This window comes from Drosophila miranda (assembly GCF_003369915.1).
Source record: "Drosophila miranda strain MSH22 chromosome Y unlocalized genomic scaffold, D.miranda_PacBio2.1 Contig_Y1_pilon, whole genome shotgun sequence".
In the NCBI taxonomy this organism is placed as follows: Eukaryota; Metazoa; Arthropoda; class Insecta; order Diptera; family Drosophilidae; genus Drosophila; species Drosophila miranda.
The window spans coordinates 1847818-1873034 of NW_022881603.1; the positions used below are offsets into that span (position 1 = coordinate 1847818).

The following is a 25217-nucleotide window of genomic DNA, read 5'->3' on the forward strand; positions in this document are numbered from 1 at the left end:
AATTTCGCCCCACCTCCTTCCGCCCACACAAAGGTCGAAAATCTGTTGCATCCACAATATTGCAGATTCGAGAAAACTAAAAACGCAGAATCATAGATAATGACCATATCTATCAGATTGCTGAATCTGGATCAGATCAGATCATTTTTATAGCCAATAGGAACAAATCAATTTGCAGTGGCTACGCAGCGCCCGACGTCACGCTCAGACTGATTATCTGTCTCTCTCGCACGCACTCTTTGTCGTGTCGTTCAATATAAGCGGCGTCTGCCGGAGGAGAGCCATACTGACTTAGTATCGGGTATAACTGTAGAGTTGCGGTGTCCGCAGCAACTCACAACGTTCCCCCTCGTTGTTGTTGCTGTTGTTTCTGGTCAAGTGCTGTGAAGAGGTTGGGAATGAATGTTTATGTTTCCGACTAAAGTGCTTCTTTTGTAAATCACTTTCGAGCTCCAGAGCCATGCAAAGGCTGAGGTTGAAGGTTGAATTAAAATTCCTGCACTTATAATTATCTCCTGCTGTTGTCCTTTACGGACCCACATGTACATACATGTGTACATATGTACTTCCTTTCACCGCATGTATTTTCAAATGTCAATTAGTTGAGTTAATTGAGCGAAAGTGCAAAATGTGAACCGCAATATCGTTTATATAAATTTACGGAATTCACTCGCCTCTGTCAATCTTTTGGCTTCTATTGTCCCCTTGCCCCCCTGGTCCACAGTCTTTTGGCCTTTGTTGGGGCAGCAGAGCCCTTTTGCGAGGCCAGCTTTGCGCAGTTCGAGGAGCTGTCGTTGAACAAGCGCATGGAGGAGGTGGCCAAGAACGAGGAGGACACCGAGGAGGACGACATCGATGTGGAGCTGCGCCTGTCGCGCTTCGAATACCTCATGGAGAGGCGTCTGCTGCGCCAGAATCCGCACAACGTTCACGAGTGGCACAAGCGGGTCAACCTGTACGATGACAAGCCCACGGAGATCATCAACACCTACACCGAGGCCGTGCAGACAGTCCAGCCCAAGCTGGCGGTGGGAAAGCTGCACACCCTCTGGGTGGAGTTTGCCAAGTTCTACGAGTCCAATGGCCAGGTGGAGGACGCCCGCGTGGTCTTCGAGCGGGGCACCGAGGTGGAGTACGTCAAGGTGGCGGATCTGGCCGCCGTGTGGTGCGAGTGGGCGAAGATGGAGCTGCGCCAGCAGCAGTTCGAGGCAGCCCTCAAGCTGATGCAACGTGCCACGGCCATGCCCAAGCGGAAGGTGGCGTATCACGACGACTCGGAGACAGTGCAGTCGCGCCTCCACAGATCCCTGAAGGTGTGGTCCATGTACGCCGATCTGGAGGAGTCCTTTGGCACCTTCAAGACCTGCAAGGCCGTCTACGAGAGCATCATCGACCTGAAGATCTGCACGCCGCAGGTGATCATCAACTATGGCATGTTCCTCGAAGAGCACAACTACTTCGAGGAGGCCTATCGGGCCTACGAGAAGGGCATTGCCCTGTTTAAGTGGCCGAATGTGTACGACATCTGGAACTCGTATCTAAGCAAGTTCCTCGCGCGCTACGGGGACACAAAGCTGGAGCGGGCCCGCGACCTCTTCGAACAGTGCCTGGATCAGTGACCCGCTGAGCAATCCAAGTACTTTTACCAGCTCTACGCGAAGCTGGAGGAGGAGCACGGCCTGGCCCGGCATGCCATGTCCATCTACGATCGCGCCACGTCCGCCGTCAAGGAAGAGAAGATGTTCGACATGTACAACATATTCGTGAAGAAGGCCGCCGAGATCTACGGCCTGCCACGCACCAGGGAGATCTACGAGAAGGCCATCGAGGCTCTGCACGAGCAGCATATGCGCCACATGTGCGTCAAATTCGCCGAGCTGGAGACGAAGCTGGGCTAGGTGGATCGAGCCAGGGCCATCTACGCTCACAGGTGAGTCGACATTTAACCGTTGGATCGTCAATATTCTAAGCAGAAGAGTTTTGTCCCAACAGGTGTGCGATCCCCGCATCACGGCGGACTTCTGACAGACCTGGAAGGAGTTCGAGGTGCGTCATGGCAACGAGGATACGATGCGTGAAATGCTGCGGATCAAGCATTCCATTCAGGCCACCTACAACACTCAGGTCAACATGATGGCTGCCCAGTTTGTCAACACGAACACGAATGGTGTGGCTGCCGATGCTGGTGCTGGCTCCGGACCGGATGCCATGCGGCTGCTCGAGGAGAAGGCCCGCCAGGCGGCGGCCGAGGCCAAGCAGAAGCCCACCGAGAAGGCTGCCTCCAATATCATGTTTGTGCGCGGCGAGACCCAGGGCGGGGCCAAGGGCAAGGAAAATACAGTCGTCAATCCGGATGAGATTGATATTGGCAACAGCGAGGACGACGACGACGATGAGGAGGAGGACCCGCAGCAGCCGAGTGGAGACCAGGCCGAGGCAGGCCAGGCCACAACCAAAACCGATGACTAGGGCCTCATGAAGAAACTGCGCTTCGAACAAAAGGCCATACCGGCCAAGGTCTTTGGCAGCCTCAAGCCGACAAATCAATCCGATTCCGATGAGGGATAAATCTTTTGTTTCTTTTGATTACGCGAAATATAAATGTATGTCTGTGGAATACTTCCCTCGATTTGAGACCTATTCTTCGGAGACCTATTCTTCGTTTTGTTCGGAAATTCATAAATTCCTCGAATCTCAGCAGGCGTTGGCAATGTTTCCCTGCCAGAGTTTGAGCCTTGGGATATCTCATTCCTTTCGAATCAGCTGTTGGAAGCACATCTATTCTCTCTATTTTTTAGATTTACATTTTTTTTATTCGCAAAAAAAAAGCAAAATTGGTCTGGAACTGTCTGAAAAATAAGAGAACTTTCGTAACCTGTCGCGAGGGACTGTCACTATCATTAAGCGATGAAGTCTGTACGCTTGATGCACGCCCTGTGCAGGCGTGTCCAGCACACATTCCTGGCCAGACGCAGAGATGTGGAACAGCGACGGCCTTACGCCGAGAAATGTGACTCGGTGATCAAAGGCGTTGTGGTGGGCGTGTACGCCAAGGAGGGCGACCGCCAGCCCAAGATGACACCATCCGGCGAGAAGTTTGACGATCGCGTCCAGGGTAAGATCACTGATCTCATACGCGAGACGGGCCTGAGTGGCCAACTGGGAAAAGGCCGTGTCTTCATGAACGTGGATGCGGAGTTCCGTGCGGTGGCCGTGGTCGGCGTGGGACAGGAGGGGGCCGGCTTCAACGACCTGGAGATGATCGACGAGGGAATGGAGAACGCTCGCGTCGCTGCCGGCGTGGGGGCTCGTTCCCTTCAACTGCAGGGCTGCACAGATGTCTTCGTGGAGTCGATGGAGTATGCGGAGCAGGCGGCCGAGGGGAGCGCCTTGGCCGTCTGGCGCTACAACACCAACAAGCGCCGTCGGGACCGCACACTCATTCCCAAACTGGAGCTGTACGACTCTCCCGACTCGGATGCCTGGATGCGGGGCCTGTTCAAGGCCGAATCGCAGAACCTGGCCCGTCGCCTGGCCGATACGCCGGCCAATCAGATGACGCCCACAATCTTCGCCCAGTCAACGGTGGATGCCCTGTGCCCCTGCGGGGTATCCGTGGAGGTACGCAGCATGGACTGGATCGAGTCCAAGAGCTTGAACAGCTTCTTGATGGTGGCCAAGGGCAGCTGCGAGCCGCCGATCATCTTGGAAATCGCCTACTGCGGCACCGCACCCGAGGACAAGCCCATCCTCCTGCTGGGCAAGGGCATCACATTCAACAGCGGGGGCCTCTGCCTCCGTCCCAAGGACTGCTTGTCCATGTACCGCGGCTGCATGTCCGGTGCAGCCGCCTGCGTGGGCGTCATCCGAGCCGCCGCCGCCCTATCGCTGCCCCTAAACATAACGGCACTGCTGCCGCTGTGCGAGAACATGCCCTCCGGAATGGCTGCCAAGCCTGGCGACGTGGTGTCCCTCCTCAATGGCAAAACTCTCGGCTTCGTGGACGTCAGCAAGGCTGGTGTGATGGCCATGGCCGATCCCTTGCTCTACGCCCAGACGATCTACAAGCCGCGCATGGTCGTGGACATTGCTACAGTGGGCTACGCCGTCTGCCCAGCGCTGGGCGGAGCAGCAGCCGGGATTTTCAGCAATTCGAACTTCGTCTACAAGCAGTTCGAGAAGGCCGGTGCCCTTACGGGTGATCGCGTTTGGCGTCTGCCCCTGTGGCGCTACTTCAAGGAGCTGATCATGCCGAACGACACCTTTGACATCAGCAACCGCGGACGTGGCCCCGCCTCCAGCTGCATCGCTGCCGCCGTTCTGCACGAGCTGGTGCCGTGCGTCGAATGGGCCCACCTGGACATCCGCAACGTGGGCATGCTGACGCGCTACAATCCGCTCCCATATTTGCTGAAGGACCGCATGACTGGCCGTCCCACTCGCACCATCGTTCAGTTTCTGTTTCAGATGGCTTGCCCCGACGGCAAGTAATCTGATTATGTTCGTTACACAATTCCTTTGTTAATGTTCCGCGTTCCAAATTTGTTGTTAATTGAAGTACCCTCACACCCCACCCATGAGCTTCCATGCTGATTGAAGGATGAAAAGAACCACATAAAATATGCAAAAAGGTCGCCATTTTATTGTTGAGATTCATTATAAATCGAGAATATACATGACATATAGGGCAAATCTGGCCTAGGTGAGGTCTTTACAAATCGGGCTCGTTAAAAACCTCGAAAAACATTTTTGCAATACAAATGGTGGAGAAAATTCCCGCTTATTTTACTTTTCCTCTCTTCTGTTCATCATTTCACTTCAACGCTCAAGCATCTATACTTATGCTCATTATTGCGTTGCTATTGCTTACAGAGGCTTTACATAGAGCTCTCCCATGCACAGCCAAAAACCGCAACTGCACACACATGCACACGCATACAGCGATGCGTTCGGTTTTCGCATTGGGAGCGACGCATCGCGTGATCTTCTAATTCTCTTTCGCTCGCTTTCTTTTCGTTGAGTGGAGTTGCTTGGAAATTCCAGTTGCTGTACCGTTGCCTCTTAGCTGCGCCTTCCACTAACTTAAACCACTAATTTAATAGGATTATAAATACAATCAATGACCGTCTTTGGTGCTAAGTGCGTCTTGCGGGAAAAATTAGTGGATTATTCGCGCACAAAAAGAACCGAAAATGTTTATGTTTTTCTTTGCTGTACGATTATAGGCGATGAACTAAAAAGATATACAACAAAATACTAAAATACTATAAATACTAAAGGCAAACAGGACTATACAAATAACGAAAAATACCGAAAAAGTCAACTTCGGCTTATCTTAAAAGGTTTTCAGTTCAAAGCTAATGAAAATATATGCCTGTTGTTTTCTTTCAATTTAGAGAATAATATCGGGAGAAACGTTTATAAAAATGGGTTTAATTATTTATTCTCGTATATTGTTTTTTGACAGTGTATGCCTCGCCCTGACTCCCTTTATAATTGTGATTTTTATACCCGATACTCAAAATGAGTATTGGGGTATATTAGATTTGTGGTAAAAGTGGATTTGTGTAACGTACAGAAGGAATCGTTTCCGAATCGATTGAGCCATGTCTGTCTGTCCGTCCGTCCGTCTGTCCGTCTGTCCGTCCGTCCGTCTGTCCATCCCCTTCAGCGCCTAGTGCTCAAAGACTATAAGAGCTAGAGCAACGATGTTTTGGATCCAGACTTCTGTGATAAGTCACTGCTACAAGAAAATTTCAAAACTTTGCCCCGCCCACTTCCGCCCCCACAAAGGGCGAAAATCTGTGGCATCCACAATTTCGACGATACGAGAAAACCAAAAACGCAGAATCGTAGAAGATGACTATATCTTCTAGAGTGCAAAATCTGAACCAGATCGTATAATTATTATAGTCAGAATCAAGAAAACAATTTCATTCTTTCTCGCTCTGTCTCTCTCTAACACAGGTTTCATGGTCGGTTTTGCCAATTGCAAAATATGAGTTCAAGGATCTCAGAACCTATAAGAGCCAGAGCAACCAAATTTGGTATCCACACTCCTGTGATATCGGACCTTGACCGTTTTGTGTCAAAATTTGGCCACACCCCCTTCCGCCCCCGCAAAGGACGAAAATATGGGGCATCCCCAAATCTCAGAGACTATTAACGCTAGAGTAACCAAATTTAGTATCCGCACTCCTGTTAGATCTCACTATAAAACGTATATCTCAAAATTTCGCCCCACCTCCTTCCGCCCACACAAAGGTCGAAAATCTGTTGCATCCACAATATTGCAGATTCGAGAAAACTAAAAACGCAGAATCATAGATAATGACCATATCTATCAGATTGCTGAATCTGGATCAGATCAGATCATTTTTATAGCCAATAGGAACAAATCAATTTGCAGTGGCTACGCAGCGCCCGACGTCACGCTCAGACTGATTATCTGTCTCTCTCGCACGCACTCTTTGTCGTGTCGTTCAATATAAGCGGCGTCTGCCGGAGGAGAGCCATACTGACTTAGTATCGGGTATAACTGTAGAGTTGCGGTGTCCGCAGCAACTCACAACGTTCCCCCTCGTTGTTGTTGCTGTTGTTTCTGGTCAAGTGCTGTGAAGAGGTTGGGAATGAATGTTTATGTTTCCGACTAAAGTGCTTCTTTTGTAAATCACTTTCGAGCTCCAGAGCCATGCAAAGGCTGAGGTTGAAGGTTGAATTAAAATTCCTGCACTTATAATTATCTCCTGCTGTTGTCCTTTACGGACCCACATGTACATACATGTGTACATATGTACTTCCTTTCACCGCATGTATTTTCAAATGTCAATTAGTTGAGTTAATTGAGCGAAAGTGCAAAATGTGAACCGCAATATCGTTTATATAAATTTACGGAATTCACTCGCCTCTGTCAATCTTTTGGCTTCTATTGTCCCCTTGCCCCCCCTGGTCCACAGTCTTTTGGCCTTTGTTGGGGCAGCAGAGCCCTTTTGCGAGGCCAGCTTTGCGCAGTTCGAGGAGCTGTCGTTGAACAAGCGCATGGAGGAGGTGGCCAAGAACGAGGAGGACACCGAGGAGGACGACATCGATGTGGAGCTGCGCCTGTCGCGCTTCGAATACCTCATGGAGAGGCGTCTGCTGCGCCAGAATCCGCACAACGTTCACGAGTGGCACAAGCGGGTCAACCTGTACGATGACAAGCCCACGGAGATCATCAACACCTACACCGAGGCCGTGCAGACAGTCCAGCCCAAGCTGGCGGTGGGAAAGCTGCACACCCTCTGGGTGGAGTTTGCCAAGTTCTACGAGTCCAATGGCCAGGTGGAGGACGCCCGCGTGGTCTTCGAGCGGGGCACCGAGGTGGAGTACGTCAAGGTGGCGGATCTGGCCGCCGTGTGGTGCGAGTGGGCGAAGATGGAGCTGCGCCAGCAGCAGTTCGAGGCAGCCCTCAAGCTGATGCAACGTGCCACGGCCATGCCCAAGCGGAAGGTGGCGTATCACGACGACTCGGAGACAGTGCAGTCGCGCCTCCACAGATCCCTGAAGGTGTGGTCCATGTACGCCGATCTGGAGGAGTCCTTTGGCACCTTCAAGACCTGCAAGGCCGTCTACGAGAGCATCATCGACCTGAAGATCTGCACGCCGCAGGTGATCATCAACTATGGCATGTTCCTCGAAGAGCACAACTACTTCGAGGAGGCCTATCGGGCCTACGAGAAGGGCATTGCCCTGTTTAAGTGGCCGAATGTGTACGACATCTGGAACTCGTATCTAAGCAAGTTCCTCGCGCGCTACGGGGACACAAAGCTGGAGCGGGCCCGCGACCTCTTCGAACAGTGCCTGGATCAGTGACCCGCTGAGCAATCCAAGTACTTTTACCAGCTCTACGCGAAGCTGGAGGAGGAGCACGGCCTGGCCCGGCATGCCATGTCCATCTACGATCGCGCCACGTCCGCCGTCAAGGAAGAGAAGATGTTCGACATGTACAACATATTCGTGAAGAAGGCCGCCGAGATCTACGGCCTGCCACGCACCAGGGAGATCTACGAGAAGGCCATCGAGGCTCTGCACGAGCAGCATATGCGCCACATGTGCGTCAAATTCGCCGAGCTGGAGACGAAGCTGGGCTAGGTGGATCGAGCCAGGGCCATCTACGCTCACAGGTGAGTCGACATTTAACCGTTGGATCGTCAATATTCTAAGCAGAAGAGTTTTGTCCCAACAGGTGTGCGATCCCCGCATCACGGCGGACTTCTGACAGACCTGGAAGGAGTTCGAGGTGCGTCATGGCAACGAGGATACGATGCGTGAAATGCTGCGGATCAAGCATTCCATTCAGGCCACCTACAACACTCAGGTCAACATGATGGCTGCCCAGTTTGTCAACACGAACACGAATGGTGTGGCTGCCGATGCTGGTGCTGGCTCCGGACCGGATGCCATGCGGCTGCTCGAGGAGAAGGCCCGCCAGGCGGCGGCCGAGGCCAAGCAGAAGCCCACCGAGAAGGCTGCCTCCAATATCATGTTTGTGCGCGGCGAGACCCAGGGCGGGGCCAAGGGCAAGGAAAATACAGTCGTCAATCCGGATGAGATTGATATTGGCGACAGCGAGGACGACGACGACGATGAGGAGGAGGACCCGCAGCAGCCGAGTGGAGACCAGGCCGAGGCAGGCCAGGCCACAACCAAAACCGATGACTAGGGCCTCATGAAGAAACTGCGCTTCGAACAAAAGGCCATCCCGGCCAAGGTCTTTGGCAGCCTCAAGCCGACAAATCAATCCGATTCCGATGAGGGATAAATCTTTTGTTTCTTTTGATTACGCGAAATATAAATGTATGTCTGTGGAATACTTCCCTCGATTTGAGACCTATTCTTCGGAGACCTATTCTTCGTTTTGTTCGGAAATTCATAAATTCCTCGAATCTCAGCAGGCGTTGGCAATGTTTCCCTGCCAGAGTTTGAGCCTTGGGATATCTCATTCCTTTCGAATCAGCTGTTGGAAGCACATCTATTCTCTCTATTTTTTAGATTTACATTTTTTTTATTCGCAAAAAAAAGCAAAATTTGTCTGGAACTGTCTGAAAAATAAGAGAACTTTCGTAACCTGTCGCGAGGGACTGTCACTATCATTAAGCGATGAAGTCTGTACGCTTGATGCACGCCCTGTGCAGGCGTGTCCAGCACACATTCCTGGCCAGACGCAGAGATGTGGAACAGCGACGGCACTACGCCGAGAAATGTGACTCGGTGATCAAAGGCGTTGTGGTGGGCGTGTACGCCAAGGAGGGCGACCGCCAGCCCAAGATGACACCATCCGGCGAGAAGTTTGACGATCGCGTCCAGGGTAAGATCACTGATCTCATACGCGAGACGGGCCTGAGTGGCCAACTGGGAAAAGGCCGTGTCTTCATGAACGTGGATGCGGAGTTCCGTGCGGTGGCCGTGGTCGGCGTGGGACAGGAGGGGGCCGGCTTCAACGACCTGGAGATGATCGACGAGGGAATGGAGAACGCTCGCGTCGCTGCCGGCGTGGGGGCTCGTTCCCTTCAACTGCAGGGCTGCACAGATGTCTTCGTGGAGTCGATGGAGTATGCGGAGCAGGCGGCCGAGGGGAGCGCCTTGGCCGTCTGGCGCTACAACACCAACAAGCGCCGTCGGGACCGCACACTCATTCCCAAACTGGAGCTGTACGACTCTCCCGACTCGGATGCCTGGATGCGGGGCCTGTTCAAGGCCGAATCGCAGAACCTGGCCCGTCGCCTGGCCGATACGCCGGCCAATCAGATGACGCCCACAATCTTCGCCCAGTCAACGGTGGATGCCCTGTGCCCCTGCGGGGTATCCGTGGAGGTACGCAGCATGGACTGGATCGAGTCCAAGAGCTTGAACAGCTTCTTGATGGTGGCCAAGGGCAGCTGCGAGCCGCCGATCATCTTGGAAATCGCCTACTGCGGCACCGCACCCGAGGACAAGCCCATCCTCCTGCTGGGCAAGGGCATCACATTCAACAGCGGGGGCCTCTGCCTCCGTCCCAAGGACTGCTTGTCCATGTACCGCGGCTGCATGTCCGGTGCAGCCGCCTGCGTGGGCGTCATCCGAGCCGCCGCCGCCCTATCGCTGCCCCTAAACATAACGGCACTGCTGCCGCTGTGCGAGAACATGCCCTCCGGAATGGCTGCCAAGCCTGGCGACGTGGTGTCCCTCCTCAATGGCAAAACTCTCGGCTTCGTGGACGTCAGCAAGGCTGGTGTGATGGCCATGGCCGATCCCTTGCTCTACGCCCAGACGATCTACAAGCCGCGCATGGTCGTGGACATTGCTACAGTGGGCTACGCCGTCTGCCCAGCGCTGGGCGGAGCAGCAGCCGGGATTTTCAGCAATTCGAACTTCGTCTACAAGCAGTTCGAGAAGGCCGGTGCCCTTACGGGTGATCGCGTTTGGCGTCTGCCCCTGTGGCGCTACTTCAAGGAGCTGATCATGCCGAACGACACCTTTGACATCAGCAACCGCGGACGTGGCCCCGCCTCCAGCTGCATCGCTGCCGCCGTTCTGCACGAGCTGGTGCCGTGCGTCGAATGGGCCCACCTGGACATCCGCAACGTGGGCATGCTGACGCGCTACAATCCGCTCCCATATTTGCTGAAGGACCGCATGACTGGCCGTCCCACTCGCACCATCGTTCAGTTTCTGTTTCAGATGGCTTGCCCCGACGGCAAGTAATCTGATTATGTTCGTTACACAATTCCTTTGTTAATGTTCCGCGTTCCAAATTTGTTGTTAATTGAAGTACCCTCACACCCCACCCATGAGCTTCCATGCTGATTGAAGGATGAAAAGAACCACATAAAATATGCAAAAAGGTCGCCATTTTATTGTTGAGATTCATTATAAATCGAGAATATACATGACATATAGGGCAAATCTGGCCTAGGTGAGGTCTTTACAAATCGGGCTCGTTAAAAACCTCGAAAAACATTTTTGCAATACAAATGGTGGAGAAAATTCCCGCTTATTTTACTTTTCCTCTCTTCTGTTCATCATTTCACTTCAACGCTCAAGCATCTATACTTATGCTCATTATTGCGTTGCTATTGCTTACAGAGGCTTTACATAGAGCTCTCCCATGCACAGCCAAAAACCGCAACTGCACACACATGCACACGCATAAAGCGATGCGTTCGGTTTTCGCATTGGGAGCGACGCATCGCGTGATCTTCTAATTCTCTTTCGCTCGCTTTCTTTTCGTTGAGTGGAGTTGCTTGGAAATTCCAGTTGCTGTACCGTTGCCTCTTAGCTGCGCCTTCCACTAACTTAAACCACTAATTTAATAGGATTATAAATACAATCAATGACCGTCTTTGGTGCTAAGTGCGTCTTGCGGGAAAAATTAGTGGATTATTCGCGCACAAAAAGAACCGAAAATGTTTATGTTTTTCTTTGCTGTACGATTATAGGCGATGAACTAAAAAGATATACAACAAAATACTAAAATACTATAAATACTAAAGGCAAACAGGACTATACAAATAACGAAAAATACCGAAAAAGTCAACTTCGGCTTATCTTAAAAGGTTTTCAGTTCAAAGCTAATGAAAATATATGCCTGTTGTTTTCTTTCAATTTAGAGAATAATATCGGGAGAAACGTTTATAAAAATGGGTTTAATTATTTATTCTCGTATATTGTTTTTTGACAGTGTATGCCTCGCCCTGACTCCCTTTATAATTGTGATTTTTATACCCGATACTCAAAATGAGTATTGGTACTCAATATGAGTATATTAGATTTGTCGTAAAAGTGGATGTGTGTAACGTCCAGAAGGAATCGTTTCCGACCCCATAAAGTATAGATATTCTTGATCAGCATCAATAGCCGAGTCGATTGAGCCATGTCTGTCTGTCCGTCTGTCCGTCCGTCCGTCTGTCCGTCTGTCCGTCCGTCCGTCTGTCCGTTCCCTTCAGCGCCTAGTGCTCAAAGACTATAAGAGCGAGAGCAACGATGTTTTGGATCCAGACTTCTGTGATAAGTCACTGCTACAAGAAAATTTCAAAACTTTGCCCCGCCCACTTCCGCCCCCACAAAGGGCGAAAATCTGTGGCATCCACAATCCACATCCACAGCCATGCGGCTGCTCGAGGAGAAGGCCCGCCAGGCGGCGGCCGAGGCCAAGCAGAAGCCCGCCGAGAAGGCTGCCTCCAATATCATGTTTGTGCGCGGCGAGACCCAGGGCGGGGCCAAGGGCAAGGAAAATAAAGTCGTCAATCCGGATGAGATTGGTATTGGCGACAGCGAGGACGACGACGACGATGAGGAGGAGGACCCGCAGCAGCCGAGTGGAGACCAGGCCGAGGCAGGCCAGGCCACAACCAAAACCGATGACGAGGGCCTCATCATGAAGAAACTGCGCTTCGAACAAAAGGCCATACCGGCCAAGGTCTTTGGCAGCCTCAAGCCGACAAATCAATCCGATTCCGATGAGGGATAAATCTTTTGTTTCTTTTGATTACGCGAAATATAAATGTATGTCTGTGGAATACTTCCCTCGATTTGAGACCTATTCTTCGGAGACCTATTCTTCGTTTTGTTCGGAAATTCATAAATTCCTCGAATCTCAGCAGGCGTTGGCAATGTTTCCCTGCCAGAGTTTGAGCCTTGGGATATCTCATTCCTTTCGAATCAGCTGTTGGAAGCACATCTATTCTCTCTATTTTTTAGATTTACATTTTTTTTATTCGCAAAAAAAAGCAAAATTTGTCTGGAACTGTCTGAAAAATAAGAGAACTTTCGTAACCTGTCGCGAGGGACTGTCACTATCATTAAGCGATGAAGTCTGTACGCTTGATGCACGCCCTGTGCAGGCGTGTCCAGCACACATTCCTGGCCAGACGCAGAGATGTGGAACAGCGACGGCACTACGCCGAGAAATGTGACTCGGTGATCAAAGGCGTTGTGGTGGGCGTGTACGCCAAGGAGGGCGACCGCCAGCCCAAGATGACACCATCCGGCGAGAAGTTTGACGATCGCGTCCAGGGTAAGATCACTGATCTCATACGCGAGACGGGCCTGAGTGGCCAGCTGGGAAAAGGCCGTGTCTTCATGAACGTGGATGCGGAGTTCCGTGCGGTGGCCGTGGTCGGCGTGGGACAGGAGGGGGCCGGCTTCAACGACCTGGAGATGATCGACGAGGGAATGGAGAACGCTCGCGTCGCTGCCGGCGTGGGGGCTCGTTCCCTTCAACTGCAGGGCTGCACAGATGTCTTCGTGGAGTCGATGGAGGATGCGGAGCAGGCGGCCGAGGGGAGCGCCTTGGCCGTCTGGCGCTACAACACCAACAAGCGCCGTCGGGACCGCACACTCATTCCCAAACTGGAGCTGTACGACTCTCCCGACTCGGATGCCTGGATGCGGGGCCTGTTCAAGGCCGAATCGCAGAACCTGGCCCGTCGCCTGGCCGATACGCCGGCCAATCAGATGACGCCCACAATCTTCGCCCAGTCAACGGTGGATGCCCTGTGCCCCTGCGGGGTATCCGTGGAGGTACGCAGCATGGACTGGATCGAGTCCAAGAGCTTGAACAGCTTCTTGATGGTGGCCAAGGGCAGCTGCGAGCCGCCGATCATCTTGGAAATCGCCTACTGCGGCACCGCACCCGAGGACAAGCCCATCCTCCTGCTGGGCAAGGGCATCACATTCAACAGCGGGGGCCTGCCTCCGTCCCAAGGACTGCTTGTCCATGTACCGCGGCTGCATGTCCGGTGCAGCCGCCTGCGTGGGCGTCATCCGAGCCGCCGCCGCCCTATCGCTGCCCCTAAACATAACGGCACTGCTGCCGCTGTGCGAGAACATGCCCTCCGGAATGGCTGCCAAGCCTGGCGACGTGGTGTCCCTCCTCAATGGCAAAACTCTCGGCTTCGTGGACGTCAGCAAGGCTGGTGTGATGGCCATGGCCGATCCCTTGCTCTACGCCCAGACGATCTACAAGCCGCGCATGGTCGTGGACATTGCTACAGTGGGCTACGCCGTCTGCCCAGCGCTGGGCGGAGCAGCAGCCGGGATTTTCAGCAATTCGAACTTCGTCTACAAGCAGTTCGAGAAGGCCGGTGCCCTTACGGGGGATCGCGTTTGGCGTCTGCCCCTGTGGCGCTACTTCAAGGAGCTGATCATGGCGAACGACACCTTTGACATCAGCAACCGCGGACGTGGCCCCGCCTCCAGCTGCATCGCTGCCGCCGTTCTGCACGAGCTGGTGCCGTGCGTCGACTGGGCCCACCTGGACATCCGCAACGTGGGCATGCTGACGCGCTACAATCCGCTGCCATATTTGCTGAAGAACCGCATGACTGGCCGTCCCACTCGCACCATCGTTCAGTTTCTGTTTCAGATGGCTTGCCCCGACGGCAAGTAATCTGATTATGTTCGTTACACAATTCCTTTGTTAATGTTCCGCGTTCCAAATTTGTTGTTAATTGAAGTACCCCCACACCCCACCCATGAGCTTCCATGCTGATTGAAGGATGAAAATAACCACATAAAATATGCAAAAAGGTCGCCATTTTATTGTTGAGATTCATTATAAGTCAAGAATATACATGACATATAGGGCAAATCTGGCCTAGGTGAGGTCTTTACAAATCGGGCTCGTTAAAAACCTCGAAAAACATTTTTGCAATACAAATGGAGAAATTTCCCGCTTATTTTACTTTTCCTCTCTTCTGTTCATCATTTCACTTCAACGCTCAAGCATCTATACTTATGCTCATTATTGCGTTGCTATTGCTTACAGAGGCTTTACATAGAGCTCTCCCATGCACAGCCAAAAACCGCAACTGCACACACATGCACACGCATACAGCGATGCGTTCGGTTTTCGCATTGGGAGCGACGCATCGCGTGATCTTCTAATTCTCTTTCGCTCGCTTTCTTTTCGTTGAGTGGAGTTGCTTGGAAATTCCAGTTGCTGTACCGTTGCCTCTTAGCTGCGCCTTCCACTAACTTAAACCACTAATTTAATAGGATTATAAATACAATCAATGACCGTCTTTGGTGCTAAGTGCGTCTTGCGGGAAAAATTAGTGGATTATTCGCGCACAAAAAGAACCGAAAATGTTTATGTTTTTCTTTGCTGTACGATTATAGGCGATGAACTAAAAAGATATACAACAAAATACTAAAATACTATAAATACTAAAGGCAAACAGGACTATACAAATAACGAAAAATACCGAAAAAGTCAACTTCGGCTTATCTTAAAAGGTTTTCAGTTCAAAGCTAATGAAAATATATGCCTGTTGTTTTCTTTCAATTTAGAGAATAATATCGGGACAAACGTTTATAAAAATGGGTTTAATTATTTATTCTCGTATATTGTTTTTTGACAGTGTATGCCTCGCCCTGACTCCCTTTATAATTGTGATTTTTATACCCGATACTCAAAATGAGTATTGGTACTCAAAATGAGTATATTAGATTTGTGGTAAAAGTGGATGTGTGTAACGTCCAGAAGGAATCGTTTCCGACCCCATAAAGTATAGATATTCTTGATCAGCATCAATAGCCGAGTCGATTGAGCCATGTCTGTCTGTCCGTCTGTCCGTCCGTCCGTCTGTCCGTCCGTCCGTCTGTCCGTCCCCTTCAGCGCCTAGTGCTCAAAGACTATAAGAGCGAGAGCAACGATGTTTTGGATCCAGACTTCTGTGATAAGTCACTGCTACAAGAAAATTTCAAAACTTTGCCCCGCCCACTTCCGCCCCCACAAAGGGCGAAAATCTGTAGCATCCACAATCCACATCCACAGCCATGCGGCTGCTCGAGGAGAAGGCCCGCCAGGCGGCGGCCGAGGCCAAGCAGAAGCCCGCCGAGAAGGCTGCCTCCAATATCATGTTTGTGCGCGGCGAGACCCAGGGCGGGGCCAAGGGCAAGGAAAATAAAGTCGTCAATCCGGATGAGATTGGTATTGGCGACAGCGAGGACGACGACGACGATGAGGAGGAGGACCCGCAGCAGCCGAGTGGAGACCAGGCCGAGGCAGGCCAGGCCACAACCAAAACCGATGACGAGGGCCTCATCATGAAGAAACTGCGCTTCGAACAAAAGGCCATACCGGCCAAGGTCTTTGGCAGCCTCAAGCTGACAAATCAATCCGATTCCGATGAGGGATAAATCTTTTGTTTCTTTTGATTACGCGAAATATAAATGTATGTCTGTGGAATACTTCCCTCGATTTGAGACCTATTCTTCGGAGACCTATTCTTCGTTTTGTTCGGAAATTCATAAATTCCTCGAATCTCAGCAGGCGTTGGCAATGTTTCCCTGCCAGAGTTTGAGCCTTGGGATATCTCATTCCTTTCGAATCAGCTGTTGGAAGCACATCTATTCTCTCTATTTTTTAGATTTACATTTTTTTTATTCGCAAAAAAAAGCAAAATTTGTCTGGAACTGTCTGAAAAATAAGAGAACTTTCGTAACCTGTCGCGAGGGACTGTCACTATCATTAAGCGATGAAGTCTGTACGCTTGATGCACGCCCTGTGCAGGCGTGTCCAGCACACATTCCTGGCCAGACGCAGAGATGTGGAACAGCGACGGCACTACGCCGAGAAATGTGACTCGGTGATCAAAGGCGTTGTGGTGGGCGTGTACGCCAAGGAGGGCGACCGCCAGCCCAAGATGACACCATCCGGCGAGAAGTTTGACGATCGCGTCCAGGGTAAGATCACTGATCTCATACGCGAGACGGGCCTGAGTGGCCAGCTGGGAAAAGGCCGTGTCTTCATGAACGTGGATGCGGAGTTCCGTGCTGTGGCCGTGGTCGGCGTGGGACAGGAGGGGGCCGGCTTCAACGACCTGGAGATGATCGACGAGGGAATGGAGAACGCTCGCGTCGCTGCCGGCGTGGGGGCTCGTTCCCTTCAACTGCAGGGCTGCACAGATGTCTTCGTGGAGTCGATGGAGTATGTGGAGCAGGCGGCCGAGGGGAGCGCCTTGGCCGTCTGGCGCTACAACACCAACAAGCGCCGTCGGGACCGCACACTCATTCCCAAACTGGAGCTGTACGACTCTCCCGACTCGGATGCCTGGATGCGGGGCCTGTTCAAGGCCGAATCGCAGAACCTGGCCCGTCGCCTGGCCGATACGCCGGCCAATCAGATGACGCCCACAATCTTCGCCCAGTCAACGGTGGATGCCCTGTGCCCCTGCGGGGTATCCGTGGAGGTACGCAGCATGGACTGGATCGAGTCCAAGAGCTTGAACAGCTTCTTGATGGTGGCCAAGGGCAGCTGCGAGCCGCCGATCATCTTGGAAATCGCCTACTGCGGCACCGCACCCGAGGACAAGCCCATCCTCCTGCTGGGCAAGGGCATCACATTCAACAGCGGGGGCCTCTGCCTCCGTCCCAAGGACTGCTTGTCCATGTACCGCGGCTGCATGTCCGGTGCAGCCGCCTGCGTGGGCGTCATCCGAGCCGCCGCCGCCCTATCGCTGCCCCTAAACATAACGGCACTGCTGCCGCTGTGCGAGAACATGCCCTCCGGAATGGCTGCCAAGCCTGGCGACGTGGTGTCCCTCCTCAATGGCAAAACTCTCGGCTTCGTGGACGTCAGCAAGGCTGGTGTGATGGCCATGGCCGATCCCTTGCTCTACGCCCAGACGATCTACAAGCCGCGCATGGTCGTGGACATTGCTACAGTGGGCTACGCCGTCTGCCCAGCGCTGGGCGGAGCAGCAGCCGGGATTTTCAGCAATTCGAATTTCGTCTACAAGCAGTTCGAGAAGGCCGGTGCCCTTACGGGGATCGCGTTTGGCGTCTGCCCCTGTGGCGCTACTTCCAGGAGCTGATCATGCGAACGACACCTTTGACATCATCAACCGCGGACGTGGCCCCGCCTCCAGCTGCATTGCTGCCGCCGTTCTGCACGAGCTGGTGCCGTGCGTCGACTGGGCCCACCTGGACATCCGCAACGTGGGCATGCTGACGCGCTACAATCCGCTGCCATATTTGCTGAAGAACCGCATGACTGGCCGTCCCACTCGCACCATCGTTCAGTTTCTGTTTCAGATGGCTTGCCCCGACGGCAAGTAATCTGATTATGTTCGTTACACAATTCCTTTGTTAATGTTCCGCGTTCCAAATTTGTTGTTAATTGAAGTACCCCCACACCCCACCCATGAGCTTCCATGCTGATTGAAGGATGAAAATAACCACATAAAATATGCAAAAAGGTCGCCATTTTATTGTTGAGATTCATTATAAATCGAGAATATACATGACGTATGGGGCAAATCTGGCCTAGGTGAGGTCTTTACAAATCGGGCTCGTTAAAAACCTCGAAAAACATTTTTGCAATACAAATGGTGGAGAAATTTCCCGCTTATTTTACTTTTCCTCTCTTCTGTTCATCATTTCACTTCAACGCTCAAGCATCTATACTTATGCTCATTATTGCGTTGCTATTGCTTACAGAGGCTTTACATAGAGCTCTCCCATGCACAGCCAAAAACCGCAACTGCACACACATGCACACGCATACAGCGATGCGTTCGGTTTTCGCATTGGGAGCGACGCATCGCGTGATCTTCTAATTCTCTTTCGCTCGCTTTCTTTTCGTTGAGTGGAGTTGCTTGGAAATTCCAGTTGCTGTACCGTTGCCTCTTAGCTGCGCCTTCCACTAACTTAAACCACTAATTTAATAGGATTATAAATACAATCAATGACCGGAAAGAATTACATATATTTACATTAATATGTCAACGTGTCCCGTTTTTTTTTTGGTGATCTCTTGTTGTTATTCGACCAAAAATTGCTGCCTTCTCGTTTCATTTGTTGTACCGCTGTAGCTGAGCGTCTTTGGTGCTAAGTGCGTCTTGCGGGAAAAATTTGTGGATTATTCGCGCACAAAAAGAACCGAAAATGTTTATGTTTTTCTTTGCTGTACGATTATAGGCGATGAACTAAAAAGATATACAACAAAATACTAAAATACTATAAATACTAAAGGCAAACAGGACTATACAAATAACGAAAAATACCGAAAAAGTCAACTTCGGCTTATCTTAAAAGGTTTTCAGTTCAAAGCTAATGAAAATATATGCCTGTTGTTTTCTTTCAATTTAGAGAATAATATCGGGAGAAACGTTTATAAAAATGGGTTTAATTATTTATTCTCGTATATTGTTTTTTGACAGTGTATGCCTCGCCCTGACTCCCTTTATAATTGTGATTTTTATACCCGATACTCAAAATGAGTATTGGGGTATATTAGATTTGTGGTAAAAGTGGATGTGTGTAACGTCCAGAAGGAATCGTTTCCGACCCCATAAAGTATAGATATTCTTGATCAGCATCAATAGTGTAGCAAGGTAATAATTAGTGAGGCATTCAACTAGTATTTAAAATAGCATACAGCGCGCATTGGTATTTACCGCACCATCGATACACTCGGTGGGAAATACCAATAGTGAGTTATCGGATAAGAAACATGGAGAAGAGAGTGAGAGCACTTTGTAAATGGCGATTGTGAGAGACGGACGCGCAGCTAATAAAAAAGAGTTACATTAAATCACCGGGTTTGTGTTTTTATACCTATACAGTTCACTCACGCACCGATATTGGTCACTACAATTCCCGGATTAGACGGCCTACAATTTCAGAAGTGGGATACGATCAATCGCCGCCAGTGAAAAATAGCGAAAATTTTTATCATCTCGTCCGTCGAAGACGCCATCGCTGAAAAAAAAACATGTCGGACTTGGTCGGCGCGGAGGAGTTCTCGGCCGCCCGGCTGCGCGAATGGCTGGAGTCCCTCAATCTACCAAAAGGTGGAAGCAAAGCTGCCATGGCAGCGAGACTTAACGAAATACCAGTAGAGCTGCGGGGACAGGGACCACCGGCAGCCGAAACATGCGAGAACGAGAGGGAAGATGAGGCGGCCGCAGATCAAGACTCGACGAAGAGCGAACGCAAAGAGAAGAACGAAAAAGCACCGCAAGCGCCTGGGCACAACAACAACCATGGCGAATATCGAGCAGAGGTTGAAATGTTAAAACTGCAAATCGTGCTGCTGAAGCTGCAGAGCGAGAGGGAGAAGGAAGGGAGAGGAGAGAACACAACACCAGCCGCCAGCAATGACGCTGGCGTCATGTTGCTAAATGCCGCCAAAGACATGTTGCCAACATATCATGGCAGCATTTCTGGAAACAACGATGACGTCACAACTTGGATCGCGCAGTTTAAGGCCGTCGCAAAAGTGAACAAACTGAAGGATGAGAAGCTACTAATGCTGCTAATGTCGAAGCTTAAGGACAAAGCATTGGTGTGGCTGCATTCGAGTCCGGAGCACATGTCGCTGCCAATCGATCAATTGTTGAACGTCATGGAAGACACTTTCCATCCCAAGGAAAGCAAACTGTTGCTCCGTCGCAAGTTCGAGTCCCGTTCATGGGCACGTGGCGAGGAGTTCTCGATGTACTTCAACGCCAAAGTGTCGCTGGCATCCCGCATAGTCATTGACGACGAGGAGTTTATTGACGGAGTCATCGAAGGTATCCCAGATGTAGGCCTGCGTAGGCAAGCCCACATGCAGTGCTTTGGCGCTCCATATCAACTACTCAAGGCGTTCGAGAAGATCATGCTGCCAAAGAAGTACGGTTCAACTGAAGGGGCAAACACTGGAGCCTCGCCAACACCCATTCGCTGCTACAACTGCAACTCTTTGGGCCACGTGGCAGGGGAGTGCCGCAAGCCCAAGCGCGAAAGAGGAGCGTGCTACGGATGCGGCAGCATGAGTCACCAGGTGTCACACTGTGACGAAAAGAAGTACAAGGTACATAACGATTATATATACAAATTTAATATATACATTAGCAATTACAATAACAAATGCTTGTCCTTAAATTGCCTCATCGACTCAGGGAGCCCAATAAGTTTTATGAAGTTATCGTGTCTAGAGCACCAGTCGGAAAATAACCTAAATAAAGTGGAAGAGCGCTCACGATTAAGTTCGAACGAAATCAAAGAAGATGATTTAAGTTTATATAAGTTTAACAAAGACAAGAAAAACAGAGAAATTGAATTTATTTTGAATAAAAATGCGGATTACGCTTATGTTGGACTAAATAATAGCAAACTTAACATCTTTGGTAAAATACCCAGTTTTGTAATTATTAACAAAAATCGAATCAACTTTGAATTACTAGTAGTGGCAGACGAGTCGATGGGCTATGAGGCTGTGTTAGGTAGGGATTTTATGAATTTATGCAAATTTAAAATTGTAAGTGACATTTGCAAGGAGAAGGAGAGTGAGACAAAAAACGAGTGTGAAATAAAAAATGAGTGTTTAGAAAAAAATGAGTGTTTAGAAGAAAATGAGTGTTTAGGAGAAAATGAGTGTTTAGAAGAAAATGAGTGTTTAGGAGAAAATGAGTGTTTAGAAGAAAATGAGTGTTTAGGAGAAAATGAGTGTTTAGAAAAAAATGAGTGGAAAATAGAGAATGAGTGTTTAGGAGAATATGAATGTGAAGTTAAAGATGAGGGTGATAAAGAGAATAAGCATGAAGTAGAAAGTGGAGGCAAGGTAGAAAATGAGTGTTCTGCAATGGTTGAGTGTCTGGAAGACAGCGATACCTGCGAGAGCGTAAAAACCAATTTCAACGAACTACCAAGCCAGTATCCAGACAAAGAAAACGACTGGGAGTTGAAAGTAGGGACAGATTGTAGCCAAGAACTCGCAGGACGACTTAAATACATGTTTAGGACAGCGTATGTAAACGCAGAAAGACCAAACTTACCACAAACCAAGTGGGAAATGAAGTTGAATTTCGAACACGAAAAACCGTTTCATTGCCCACCTAGAAGACTGTCGTATAGCGAAAAAGCCCAAGTACAGAAAATGATAGACGAATACACAGAAAAAGGTTACATCAGAACCAGTGAGTCAGAATACGTTTCGCCTATAGTACTGGTAAAAAAGAATTCGGGAGAGTTGAGACTGTGCGTCGATTATCGCACACTTAATAAAGGTATGATAAAGGACAATTACCCAACACCTCTGATAGACGACCTACTAGATAAACTGTCAGGGAAAAGACTTTTCACCAAGTTAGACCTGAAGAATGGATACTTCCACGTATTTATGCATAAAGATTCAGTTAAATACACATCGTTCACGACCCCCATGGGACAATACGAATGGTTGAGGATGCCGTTCGGGTTACGAAATGCATCGGCGGTGTTTCAAAGATTCACAAACAACATTTTTGCAGATATGGTAAAGGAAGACAAAGTTATAATATACATGGACGATATTATGGTAGCAACAAAAGATAGTGATAGTCACATGGAAATTTTACAAGAAGTGATGAGACGATTGGTAGAGAATAAACTTGAATTAAGGATTGATAAATGCGAATTCTTACAGTCAGAAGTTAAGTACCTGGGCTATTCCATATCGGGTAACGGAATTAAACCAGATACGAAGGGATTACAGGCAGTAAAAGGGTTCCCAGTCCCCACGAAAACGAACGAAGTGCAGAGTTTCTTAGGGTTATGTTCTTACTTTAGACGGTTCGTAAAAGATTTTTCTACGAAAGCTAAGCCCCTTTATGATTTGGTCAAAAAAGACAGGAAGTTTGAATTCGGTATCGTAGAACTAGAATGTTTCGAACAACTCAAAAGTAATTTGTTGGAAGCACCGATCTTGGCACTTTACAATCCCAGAGATCCGACAGAAGTACATTGCGATGCAAGTTCGTTAGGTTTCGGGTCAATTCTAATGCAGAAGAAGGGTGATGGCAGAATGCACCCGGTGTTTTATTTCTCCAAGCGGACAACAATTACCGAAGCAAAATACCACAGCTTTGAACTGGAGACACTAGCGATAATTTATGCACTACAACGGTTTAGAGTATACGTGCAAGGCATACCCTTCAAAATAGTGACAGACTGCAACGCGCTAACTATGACTCTAAACAAGAAAGAACTCAATCCACGCATTGCCCGCTGGGCGTTAGAGTTACAAAATTATGACTACAAGTTAGAACACAGGTCAGGAAGTAGAATGCAACACGTAGATGCGCTAAGCAGAGCCGTTCAGATACTCACGGTAGACACAAACACCTTTGAAGAAAATTTAATTATATGCCAAAACAGAGATAACAAACTGATGGAGCTGAGAGAAACGTTACAGAAATCAGAACACAAACATTATGAGATGAGAAACGGAATAATATACAGGAAAAAAGATAACAATACTATCCTATTCTGCGTACCCGAGGAAATGGAAGGCCACGTACTCTATAAGTACCACGATGAACTAGGGCACGTCGGTATAGACAAGATGACCGACGCTATATCGAAAAGCTACTGGATCTCAAACGTAAGGTATAAAGCCAAGCGACACATTGAAAACTGTCTAAAATGCATAGCGTACTCAGCAAAACACGGAAAAGAGGAAGGGTTTTTACACAACATACCAAAAGGGTCAGGACCATTCGAGGTAGTACATATCGACCATTTCGGGCCAGTCGACAAAGGCAGGGCCAACAAACATGTTTTAGTAGTAATAGACGCGTTCACCAAATTCGTAAGACTTTATACGACCAAAACCACTAGCACAAAGGAAGCAGTAATTGCAATGAAAGATTATTTCCGAGCTTACAGTAGACCCAGATGCATTGTGTCAGACAGAGGAAGCTGTTTCACGTCAAAAGAGTTTGAAGAATTCTTAGAACAGAGCAATGTTAAACACGTAAAGATAGCAACAGGGTCGCCACAGGCCAACGGGCAGGTAGAAAGGGTGAACAGAAGTTTGGGACCCATGATTGAAAAGCTTGTTGACCCGGAAAAAGGATTACATTGGGATATGGTAGTGGAAACAGTAGAACACGCGATGAACAACACAATTCAAAGAACAATTAATGAACACCCGAGCAGAATGTTGTTTGGGGTCGTACAAAAAGGAAAGGTTTCAGATTTACTAAAAGATCATCTAGACGAACTAACCGAACAGCGGGCAACAAGGGATATAGAAAAGATTAGAGCAGTAGCAGGCACTCATCAGGAAAAAATACAGTCTTATAACAAACAAGCAACAAATTCAAAGCGAAGGGAGCCACACGTGTACGTAGATAATGATCTAGTTATGGTGAGAAATTTCGACACTCATACAGGGGTGTCTAAAAAGCTTATCCCGAAGTTCAAAGGACCTTATAAGATATCAAAGGTGTTAAAAAATGATAGGTATTTGCTAGAAGATGTAGAGGGGTTTCAACAATCAAGGATCCCGTATAAAGGAGTTTGGGCGGTGGCAAATATGAAGCCGTGGATTGAAAATGGTAATAATGCAAATGTCACAGGGAATCAAAATGAAGAAAATGATTGTAACACGTAAACTTAGAATATTAAGAGTAAACCACACCCAACTGTAATAAATCAACCTATCTAGAAACTAAATTAAATGTAAGGAGTTCAGGAGCACTCCGGTCAGGATGGCCGAATTGTAGCAAGGTAATAATTAGTGAGGCATTCAACTAGTATTTAAAATAGCATACAGCGCACATTGGTAGTTACCGCACCATCGATACACTCGGTGGGAAATACCAATAGTGAGTTATCGGATAAGAAACATGGAGAAGAGAGTGAGAGCACTTTGTAAATGGCGATTGTGAGAGACGGACGCGCAGCTAATAAAAAAGAGTTACATTAAATCACCGGGTTTGTGTTTTTATACCTATACAGTTCACTCACGCACCGATATTGGTCACTACAATTCCCGGATTAGACGGCCTACAATAGCCGAGTCGATTGAGCCATGTCTGTCTGTCCGTCTGTCCGTCCGTCCGTCTGTCCGTCCGTCCGTCTGTCCGTCCCCTTCAGCGCCTAGTGCTCAAAGACTATAAGAGCGAGAGCAACGATGTTTTGGATCCAGACTTCTGTGATAAGTCACTGCTACAAGAAAATTTCAAAACTTTGCGAAAATCTGTGGCATCCACAATCCACATCCACAGCCATGCGGCTGCTCGAGGAGAAGGCCCGCCAGGCGGCGGCCGAGGCCAAGCAGAAGCCCGCCGAGAAGGCTGCCTCCAATATCATGTTTGTGCGCGGCGAGACCCAGGGCGGGGCCAAGGGCAAGGAAAATACAGTCGTCAATCCGGATGAGATTGGTATTGGCGACAGGGAGGACGACGACGACGATGAGGAGGAGGACCCGCAGCAGCCGAGTG

General features: G+C 49.5%; 3 protein-coding genes, 1 long non-coding RNA gene and 4 pseudogenes across 4 annotated transcripts; 7 read left to right on the forward strand and 1 right to left on the reverse strand.

Annotated features, from left to right (window-relative positions):
• Positions 1-540: 540 nt before the first annotated feature.
• LOC117190153 lies at positions 541-2629 on the forward strand (annotated as a pseudogene).
• A 181-nt stretch (positions 2630-2810) lies between these two features.
• Positions 2811-4663, forward strand: LOC117189895 (cytosol aminopeptidase-like). The gene has a single exon (XM_033394971.1). It carries the CDS (start codon positions 2908-2910, stop codon positions 4489-4491), a length of 1584 nt encoding a protein of 527 aa, XP_033250862.1. The 5' UTR covers positions 2811-2907; the 3' UTR covers positions 4492-4663.
• A 2108-nt stretch (positions 4664-6771) lies between these two features.
• On the forward strand, positions 6772-9040 carry LOC117190154 (annotated as a pseudogene).
• On the forward strand, positions 8985-10864 carry LOC117189896 (cytosol aminopeptidase-like). Its single transcript, XM_033394972.1, has one exon. The coding sequence runs from the start codon at positions 9139-9141 to the stop codon at positions 10720-10722; it is 1584 nt and encodes a 527-aa protein (XP_033250863.1). The 5' UTR covers positions 8985-9138; the 3' UTR covers positions 10723-10864.
• A 1806-nt stretch (positions 10865-12670) lies between these two features.
• On the forward strand, positions 12671-14538 carry LOC117189897 (annotated as a pseudogene).
• A 390-nt stretch (positions 14539-14928) lies between these two features.
• Positions 14929-15314, reverse strand: LOC117189918. Its single transcript, XR_004473594.1, has 2 exons — positions 15225-15314; positions 14929-15146 (listed from the first exon to the last, which is right to left on the reverse strand). It is a non-coding gene; the product is annotated as an uncharacterized LOC117189918 (long non-coding RNA).
• Positions 15315-16344: 1030 nt separating this feature from the next.
• LOC117189899 lies at positions 16345-18212 on the forward strand (annotated as a pseudogene).
• A 1293-nt stretch (positions 18213-19505) lies between these two features.
• Positions 19506-21124, forward strand: LOC117189907. The gene is made up of 2 exons (XM_033394978.1): positions 19506-20821; positions 20892-21124. The coding sequence occupies exons 1-2, from the start codon at positions 19739-19741 to the stop codon at positions 20919-20921; spliced, it is 1113 nt and encodes a 370-aa protein (XP_033250869.1). The 5' UTR covers positions 19506-19738; the 3' UTR covers positions 20922-21124.
• Positions 21125-25217: the final 4093 nt, after the last annotated feature.

Bases quoted from the DNA above. Each gene is read 5' to 3' on its own strand.
- LOC117189907 (XM_033394978.1), top strand. From the start codon at position 19,739: ATGTCGGACTTGGTCGGCGCGGAGGAGTTCTCGGCCGCCCGGCTGCGC. The intron at 20,822-20,891 runs GTACATAACGAT...GCTTGTCCTTAA, and splicing joins GTGACGAAAAGAAGTACAAG to ATTGCCTCATCGACTCAGGG.
- LOC117189895 (XM_033394971.1), top strand. From the start codon at position 2,908: ATGAAGTCTGTACGCTTGATGCACGCCCTGTGCAGGCGTGTCCAGCAC.
- LOC117189896 (XM_033394972.1), top strand. From the start codon at position 9,139: ATGAAGTCTGTACGCTTGATGCACGCCCTGTGCAGGCGTGTCCAGCAC.